A 10,220-nucleotide genomic window follows, 5' to 3' on the forward strand; every position below is an offset into this window, starting at 1 on the left:
TATGTTCCATGTTTCTGCCCTATACAGTGCTGTTGGCGCAATCACCCCTTCATACAATCTCCTCTTAGCATCCATCCCCAAATGTCTATTTCTCGTTACACTTTTTAATCCCCCAAGGCATTTAATTGCTTCTCTCAATCTACATTCTACCTTCATCTCCACTCCCTTTCCCGCCACATTCGCTCCCAAGTATCTAAAGCTATCCACTTCCTCCAGCCTCTCTCTGTTAATACTCACTTCCAATTTGCTGCCATCCTCTCCCCTTGTACATCTCATCACCTTACTTTTACCCACATTTATCTTTAACTTCCTTTTTTCGCACACCTTCTCATTTATCACTAATTTTCTTAGCATCTCCCATTACAACTACCTTTCCCTCCCTATCCTCCTTCACATTTAGCAACTTCCCCTTACTGCCTTCTCTTCTATTATCATCTCTCCATCTGCACCTTTTACCTTTTCTTCTCTATTTTGATTCTCTTCCTCTTCCTCTCTTAATTTCCTTCCTAAACATCTTTCTGTTACTTTCAAAATTTTATCATACTCTTACCCTTTCACATCTGCTCTCCCTTTACTTCCTTTATCTTATGTTTTACTTCTCTTCTTTTATCTTTGTACCTCTCATCCTATTTTGCAACCAATCTGTAAATGCGTTTCTTCTCTTCTACAGCTTTCTTTGCTTCATCATCCCACCACTCACTACTCATCCTTCTATTTCCTCCCATCCTCCTTGTTCCACACACCATTTTTGCACACTTTGTAACTCCCTCCTTGAAACATCCCTGTTCCTCTTCCACTCCTAGTTCTACTCTATCCATCACTCCCTTCCACTATTCTCTCAGCTTCTTCTTGTACAATGAATACTCCTTATACGGTAATTCTTTATCAGGTAAATTCACAGTTACGGTATTTGGTAATTACTACCCTCGATTCTATTTACGGTAAGAAAAATTCACTCGTGTTTTGAAGAGGAAAGAGCAGGGAGAAGATATGTCGGCCATATCCTATTATTACATGTTATAATGGGTTCGATATACGGTAATTTCAATTTGCGGTAAGGTTTTCAGGAATGCATATGTACCGTATAACAAGGACTTACTGTACTCCTTCTCCTTTCCTTCCTCATTTAAGCAGTTTACTCTAAGCATCTCCCTACCTTCTGTCATTTTCTTCTTTCTCCATCTATCCACCACTGTGAACTTACCTTCCACCAAAAAATTATGCAAGAACACATATTTCCAGACAAGATAAAAATATATATATAATAATAATTACCACTAAACATAACACTCACCAAGTAATTGGTAGCTCTTTTCTTTATCACTTTCTTGTACACATCAGAAGCTCCTTCAGGAAATGTTGATGATTTTAGGTAATGATACACTTCATTATAAAAATTAATATCTGGGTCTTCTGGGCTGAGGAAAGGGGCCAAGGGCATAGGTAACGGCTGAAGAGCAGCGAGCTTTTCTTCCTGTAATGAAGACTATAGGGACTTACTGCTTTGCCTTCATCATTATCACCATTCAATACTATTCTAAAATGACACAATCCAAAAATTTATATTTCCAATAGTTTTCATTTTTATTCAACACTTCGAGCCTTTCATTACAATCATCTGATGGACTGATTCAAATCAAATACATTAAAGAAGCAGATAAACATATAAACAAAGATTTAACATATAATCTATATCAGTTTTAAAAGACTGCACTTAGAAAAAGGTGGGTATTTATTCAAAATAATAATAATGATGATATTAATTAAACATAAATCAATCAATCGTAATCATACCTCAACATTACCAATAGTAACTACAACTCCATGGCCATCATGACTTGTAGTTGCAGCTACGCCTTCCTGAGTTGAAGCTATGGGTTGATATTTAACATCCATCATCTGCTCAACCTACAAAATTAAACAGATGACTGTAGTAGTTTACATGTTCAAATCAAAGCCTTAACAACAGTAACAGGTTACATTTATGTGACATTGATCCACTACTTACATATTTTTTCATCTAATAAACTGTTATTCAGAAAGTGAGATGACTAGGCATGGAAGAGGATTATCCCCATGAACATAGCTCCTTTCCTAAATACTACAATTACCATAAAATCTTGGGAATGGGCTAAGTTCAGGTATAAACTGAATTGGAATTTTAACCAAAGAAGTGGGAAACTAACCATGGACCCACATATTGGTAGAGTCTAAAAGAGATAAAAGAATGAAAAAATATAAAATTAAAAAATACAATATTATGTGGGGTGAGGGAGGCAGTACATTGGAAATAAGTCTTAAAGGAGATAGGTTATAGGAAGAGGATAATTTTAAAAACATATCTAGGATCAAATGTAACAGGGAATGGAGGAGTGTAGGTGCAGGTAAACTGTAGAATGAGGGAAGCAGATAAATGTCTTGGAGGAATGAAAAGTGTCATGAGAAATAGGTGTTTGGGGATGGATGTTAGGACATTATATGAAGAGGTGATTGTATCTAAGACACTGTATGGGACAGAGATCTGTAATTCAAGGAAGGCAGAAAAGAGAAACTTAAATGTGTTTGACATGAAGTGTTTGAGAAGTATGGTGGAGGTTACTAGAACACATAGAGTGAGAAATGAGGACATGTGGAGGAGAGCAAGGGTGGAAAGGAAGCTGGCAGATAGGGCTGATGAAAGAATACTGGGATGGTTTGGGCACATGGAAAGAATGAGTGAGGCAAGACTAGTAAAAAGAGTGTGGAAAGCAGGTGGTTGAAGCAAACTTGAGGGGAAGACAATTCTTGGAGTGGATCTATTAGGGGGAATGTCTGTTGAGTAGGGAAAGGAGAAGGGAAGAGATAGGTGTGAGTGAAAAATGTTGTGAATGGACAAAAAATTAATGCATGAACTTGGATTGCTGAATTAGAGATCAAGAACAGTACCACTGCATTGTTGACAGGGTGAAGATAAATGTTCCAAATAATATAAAGGAACTTAAATATAACAAGAAGCTCTCTACAACATTGTCCATCCCAAAGAATCCAAACTGGCCTCCTCCTAGATTTCAATTCTTAATAACTGGTAAAATTTCAACACTCATAGGTTTACAAATATATTACTACCAAACAGCTGCACTCACTGCAGGAACTTGATTTCGTACTTGGTCCATCTTTACAGCTGCAGCAGCAAGGGCAGACAGAGGATCCTTGTCCTGTATTGTTAGAGTTGCAGGGTTTGACACTCCCCCAACAACATTACCATTTGCAGTCACTCCACCCAAAGCAGTTGCAATGGCATCATTATGTTGGCCTACAGGTAAAAAAAGGAATGCATTTGCCCATAAGATATTATACCATTTCAAGAAAATGTGTATACTATATATATATATATGTATATATATATATATATATATATATATATTATATATATATATATATATATATATACTATATATATATATATGTATACACACACACATATTGTACCCCCTACAATCATGGGACCAATACCTGGCACCCACACAAAGTGGTCCTTCAGGACAAATATCATAGAGAATCATCTCCCCACTGCCTGTCTGAATTCCTCACACATGTCTCAACTCATATAAAAGTTATAATTCTCTGAACTCTAAATATACCACCATCCTTTCATCCCATAAACCCAAAAATTTATAAATTCTATAGATTTACCTTGAGGAATACATGTCAGGTCAGGAACAATGATATGGACTACATTGTTGAGCTCCTGTCCCTGATATGTGTGAGATGTCCACTCAGGTTGCTGGCCAAGAGCCTCCTCCCCTGTCTCACCCTCACCCTCCATCTGCAACAAATATATTAAACATTTATGTAGAGCACTTAAAAATGATTTTAAAAGTAGTGTTCTTTTGATAGTAGTCAGTGTTCTTCTGTATATCAAGTGTGTTGCGGTAAATGTTTTTGGTGTTCTAAACATGGTTGTAAAACTAGAACTTATATAAATAAGATAATTGGAAATCAAAGATATAGATTAAGTTGGAGCCGTACATTAATTTGAGTCTAGGTATGTTAGGAAATTAGAGAATAGGAGACAAGACCCAACGAGTATTTCTCCTTTCCTGTATACTACAATTAGTTAAATACACACACACACACAAAGAACTTTTCCCTCCCTTACCAGGGAGGTAGTCAAAGTCAAAAGGCATATACCCACCACAACCCATTTCACTCCCATCCACCACCCTTTCCTCCCTCTCATCTTAGCTCCTCATGGATGACATGTCATCCCTGTTTCCCACCCATACTGTCCTGGGTCAGAGGCAATGCAGCAAAACACAGCATATCCACAGAAAAGCCACTTCACTTAATTGGTGACCCACCCCTCTCTGCACCCCCTCAAGCAGAAAAATAGCAGATGGGAAGAAATCCCTTCAGACTTTGTCAAAATATTATTTACATATAACCACTCCCTAACCCCCTATCCCCCACCCACTTTATATATATATATATCAATAGTATATAAGGGCAGGATATTTTCTCTTATACATGCTTCATTGAAAGTGAAGGCTAATTGTGCATTTATTATTTTCTTAAAATGTATTTTCCATATGTCTTACTATGGACTTATGTTCCTTTGAAAGGAGGTTTATGACTTCACTATAGGTGGTCATGTTTGGTATATCACAATTTCATGTTCAAGGCCCCCCTTTAGTAGCTCTTAGGAATATTCTATACGGTCAGGATAAGAATTATTTTGGTACTGGTACTATACTTAATTATATTACTTTATATACTTAAATTTCTATACCTGCTCTTCACTGGGGGAGGTCACCTGGGAAAGGTTACCTGGTAAATCAGGTAGTGATGAAATGTCACGTGCTAGGGGAAGCCTCCTACTTTGCACTGTGATCAAATGTCTTATGATTGGGCCTGTGGCATTTTTGTCTCAGGCTTGGATTTGTGGGATTATGTCTCATGCTAGGGTTTGTGGCAATTTGTCTCATGCTTGGGAGGGCCCTAAGGTCATCTGCTTGTATATTTAGATTTGGGCTCAACTCTTTAATGTATAATGCTTCTAAGATGATAGACACCTCCCAATCTTAGAACCACTATACATTAAAGAGTTGAGCCCAAATCTAAATATACAAGCAGATGACCTTAGGGCCCTCCCAAGCACAAGACAATTCGCAACAAACCCACACATTATCTCATCACCATTTCAATAGTTCTCATGACAAAAATAAGTACCTATTTCTTCAGTAGACAATTTTGCTATACAGTAGATTTGAGGCACCATAGAATGCATATTTCTATTTTTCAATCTTACTGCAAATTCACTTTTTTCAATTCTTAATCAATATTTTCAATTTTCATGAGCTAGGTTTGGTTTGGTTTACTCTTTTTTTTTGTGGGGCTAGGTTATGTTAGGTTATACTTTTCGTATATTTTACGTTACTCTTGTTAGGCTAGGTTTGGTTATTTTTTTGTTAAGTTGGTTTCTAGGCACCTATCTAACTTCAATTATTAACTTTTTAACCCCACATTCCCCATGATCTTCATAGGTCTCCCAACTATTGGGGGAGGGGGGAATCAGACACTTGAGCCAACTGAAAAAATTATAAGAAAAAGAGAAAAATAATCATCAAAGATAGTCAATAGAAAATAGGTTATTCTTACCCAAGCATTTGCATGTTAATGACTCAAGGAAATGCAAGATAAATTACCTGACAGGCAAGCCATTTATATGATATCTTGGGTTAGGCCATTTCCTTGTTATTGTTATCATGGTCTCTGAATTATAGGCATATCTATCCTTGTGGACAATCTATGCTACTGGCTTGATATTGCTTGACATTTCATGTTATCATATATTATTCTATATCTTATATGATGGTCTAGTTAGTCAAAAGTAGTTTTTGTTGATATTCCATTATTTATTTTTCATTTATTCATTTTTTTCATGAAGTTGTGGAGAAATGATAGAGGCATTGGTGTTTTGTTGACCAGGATTTGTTGCAGTCATTACTGTTAGAAGAGATTGTTGTGGAGTATTGGGTAGCTCAGACATTCTAGTAGTATGTGGTACTGAGCAATTGGCAAATGAGAAGATTGTCATGTGATGGCTATGGTATATCTATATGTGAGGCAACCATGGATGTCTGTAGGGCATTTTGAGATGGTCTGTTGGGTGTTTTCTGTCTCCAACTACAAGAAAATGGAAGAAATTATCCTGTTGTTTGACCCCACAGACCATAAACACTGCCTAACCTATTGTATGTTCATACTTGTCTCATCTTTCTGATAAATCAGCTTCTCTCTGTGGAAACACCTAAATTCTCATCCTGCTCATAAAAGAACTATGTTACTATGGAAATTGTGTGCTCCACTGAAGTTATACAACTTAGGATCTAAAATCCTCTAATGCTAGGGTAATACTCGTTCTTGAACACCTAGTTAACCTTAACATCGTCAAATCGTCCTTCAATAGCTTTACTCTCCAAGTTCGTAAAGGAAAAGAAAATTTTACTTATTTAATGGGATGTTTTGACAACTCGACTTTAGTCGACCACAATTATACCTTCGTTCTTGTGCTTCCGAAACCCATATTAACAAATATCGCCTGGACGCTTCCCTCTATCGTAAAATGTCCTCTTAACACAGAGGTCAGTCATGGGTGTTTTCATCATAATTTGTGCCAAAATAATTTGGTTCGTACGACCAGCTACTAGTCACGTGGTCACCTGTCAGTGTGAGAGGAAGTAAACAAACTTTTGTTTAATATTAAGACTCCACAAAATTGTCGTTCCTTTGGCGAATTTGAGGAATATTAATTTCCCACGCCCTTCAGTTACATTGTACACCAGAAATATCGCCTTTAATTAACAAGTATTATACCGCTATTCATAAGTTCATATTACTTAAGTCCAGTGGGAGGTAATGTTGATGAAGCTAAATGCCAGCGAAAATTAATTTCTGTGTGCAGTACTTAACATTCGCGACAGGAGAGTGCAGATCTTTTGACGTGTACATTTGATTCGCTAAAATCAAAGGACGGACATTCACAACTATTCATTATGAAGCTCTCATATTTCATATAGTATATTTAATAAAAATTATTTTACATACGCTCAATAAAACAAAATATACTAGACTAAACAGAACAATTGCGTAAAAAAATACATCAAGCCAAACTTCCTGTGTACGACGCCATATTGGGCCAAAATAAGATCCCTTCAATCTTCCCAAATTTTGATATTATTTCTGTCAGTACATCTTACCGTGCAACGAATTATATGGATATGTTCACATGAAATATTGAGAAAACATTGAATATGCCTTACCTTTGAATTTGATTTCGATTAACAACCTAAACACAGATTTACACTATCATTTAGCAGAACTAAATTTTAGCTGCCGACGATCTACAAAGCCAAATAGCTTCGTGACGTCACAAGCACTAACGTTTTCTTTCATAAACCGATGCATTTTCTACGGTTGATTTCGAATGAACGACTTTAGTTCTATCCGTGTAGGGTAACTACAACACGAGCAATAAGCAGTCCATACTTTTGGACAAAGACTTAGTTTGCAGTCAATGTGAAATTTATCATTATTGTACACACAATGCTATACCCAAGCTCACCTGGTCAACGATGTAGAGGCAATAGAGAATGTGCAATGTCGTGTAACAAGAATAGTACCACAACTGAAGGGATTCCACTATCTATAAAGAAAGACTCAAGAAACTAGAACTGCCCACACTGGCCTACAGAAGATCAAGAGGCGATCAGATTGAGGTGTATAAGGTCATGACACAGAGGTATGACCCGGATTGTATGAAAGGAATTTTCAAGATTAGGGAAGGTAACGCGACTAGAGGAAATTAAAAGAAGATTTCAAAGACGTGATCAATGTTCAACAAAAGTATACATTTTCAAATCAGGTTATTAACAACTAGAACGACTTGCCGGAGTTTGTGGTCAATGCGGAATCAGTAGTAAAATTTGAGTCAAACTTAGATAAAGTATGGAATGGCTAGAATAACAAAAAATCATTATAAGGCACAAATATCCTCACCACCGAAATAGCCAACCTAGAAGCTATCCAGCATTCTTTCACTGCAAAAATTCAGGGAGTACAGCACCTAAACTATTGGGAAAGACTAAGCCAGTTAAAACTGTACTCCTTGCAGAGGAGGAGGGAATGTTACATAATTATTTATGTGTGGAAAAATCCTAGAGGGCAGAGAGCCAAATGCGGGGATACTGTCAAACTATCATCCTAGAAAAGGAAGACTGCTTCATAAAGGGTACTGTAGGCTCCATACAACGAGTGAGAACACTAAAACACAACTCCTTCACTCACAATGGACCCCATTTGTTCAACTGCCTCCCCAGAAATCTCCAAGACCAGACTGATACTAGCCTGGAAACCTTCAAGAGAAAGCTGGAAAAATGGCTGGATGGGCTACCAGACCATCCACCAATACCAGGCTACCCCTACAGCCACCACAACACCCTGCCAGAAGCAATACAGAACCAAGAGAGAGAGAAGATAGTTGGACCAATTGGAATGTACGGAAGCTGACTTCAGCCATGTCATTAACAGACAAAATTACCGAAAGTATACCACCACTCATGTCCAGAGTACTGATGACAACCTGTATTGTGCTGGAGTCACAGGCGTGACCCCCTTTCAGAACAACATTTGTAAGTATCTGTGAGTATCCATGTTTTTTTATATAAACTGCCATAGCCGTTAGAACACTAGTTGATTTTATTAAGATGTAATCAATATCATTTGTATATAATAAAATTACTAGGAGCATAAATTTGGCATCTGTTTCATTCTTTTTCTTATCTATGATACAAGGACCTTGTCACATGCAGATATACAGATTACCTGTCTCCAACTCCACACACTTTTGGCAACAAAATGTAGCCCTGCTTTTTAGGACTTTATTGGTGCCTAGATAAACCAGTCACACAATTTTCATTTATGATTGGAGACCATTTCCAACCAATGAGGAATCTCCAACCACTTTATTACATGTCTGTAAAAGAAGTGTAGAAGGCAGAGGTGGTTGGAGTGAACATGAGGGAGTGACCAAGGATGAGGTGGATGAATGGGGTAAAGGGGGCATTGGGAAACAGAGGTATGTCTGTTGAGGAAGAAGACAAAAGATAATGGTGAGTGGAGAATGGTTGTGTGTGGATGATGCTGATACATGAAAGGGAGTGGGTGGTAGAGGGGGAGGTTTAGGGAGTGTGTGAATGATATTCTGATGCCACACAAAGGGATTTCTCCCCATCTTCTCTTTATCTGCATGAGGGGATGGAGAGGGGGGTCACCAATTAAATGACGTAGTCTTGTTGTGGATGTGCTGTTTCTTGCTACATTGGTTCTGATCCAGGACAGTGGGTGAGATGCAGGGATGACCCATCTTCCAAGAGGAGCCAAGAAAAGAGGGAGGGAGAGGAGTATGTGTGAATGAAATGGATGGGAATAGATTTATGCCTTTGACTTTGGCTACCTCCCTTGTAAGGGGGAAAAAGCCCTTGGTATATGTATGTATGCCTTTTTGGCTATCCTTCTTAAATATCCCCATTACAATCTCAAGGATGTTTTATTCTTTGTCCCTGAATGTGTGTCATAAGATAAACATTATGAGGGATTGAGGATGATTGAAGCTAATATTTTCTTCTCTCAAAAAAGAAATTAAGAAATAAGCACAAGGATGAATTGGCTGTATAAATGTACCTAGATGTAGCAATATACAAATATGTAAGAAAAAATTGCAAAGGATGGAAGAATATAGGCTGGGCATATAAGTATCAATTAATTGCTCTGACCTTTCATTGGATCCATTGTTGGAACAGGAATTGATTGATGGCAGTGTGTGTATAATGGAATTTTGTGTTTCAGGTATGGATTCGACAATAAAATGTACAATTTTTTTTCTTTAATGCAAAAATCTACCACAATCATGTACGGTAAATGAGTGAATGGTTTATGGGCTGAACCAGCGGCCACGACTGGTTTCCTTGGGGTCATGGGTCTCTAGCATAAAAGAGCTAGAGAAACATGCTGCCCAGTCATAGATTATAGTGGAATATCTCTAACAAGGATGGCATTGAGGTACCACCCTTTATCGAGATGCTCCCTGAGATTTGAGTCTCCAAGTTCCATGGCTGCCAATATTTATACCAATGTTTCCTCTGTATAATTGTCAAATGTGTATTATATATATCTGAAAGGCT

The 10,220-nt window shown here is 37.5% G+C and overlaps 1 protein-coding gene across 4 annotated transcripts in view; it reads right to left on the reverse strand.

The window, feature by feature from the left end:
- LOC143035032 (uncharacterized) overlaps positions 1 to 9,026 on the reverse strand; it is a 38,854-nt gene extending 29,828 nt beyond the window's left edge. Inside the window, exons 1-5 of one of the 4 annotated variants that reach the window (XM_076201448.1) lie at positions 7,302 to 9,026; positions 3,673 to 3,805; positions 3,123 to 3,292; positions 1,795 to 1,908; positions 1,295 to 1,486 (exon numbers count right to left, since the gene is read on the reverse strand). In XM_076201448.1, the coding sequence (XP_076057563.1) occupies positions 1,295 to 1,486; positions 1,795 to 1,908; positions 3,123 to 3,292; positions 3,673 to 3,805 (609 nt within the window). In that variant the 5' untranslated portion in view covers positions 7,302 to 9,026. Of the gene's footprint in view, positions 1 to 1,294; positions 1,487 to 1,794; positions 1,909 to 3,122; positions 3,293 to 3,672; positions 3,806 to 6,538; positions 7,032 to 7,301 lie in introns of those variants that run through there. The other 3 variants (XM_076201447.1, XM_076201446.1, XM_076201445.1) reach the window with 3 other exon arrangements.
- Between the last annotated feature and the right edge of the window lie 1,194 nt (positions 9,027 to 10,220).

This window comes from Oratosquilla oratoria, chromosome 18 (genome assembly GCF_046742065.1).
Source record: "Oratosquilla oratoria isolate Oo_2021 chromosome 18, ASM4674206v1, whole genome shotgun sequence".
Lineage (NCBI taxonomy): Eukaryota > Metazoa > Arthropoda > Malacostraca > Stomatopoda > Squillidae > Oratosquilla > Oratosquilla oratoria.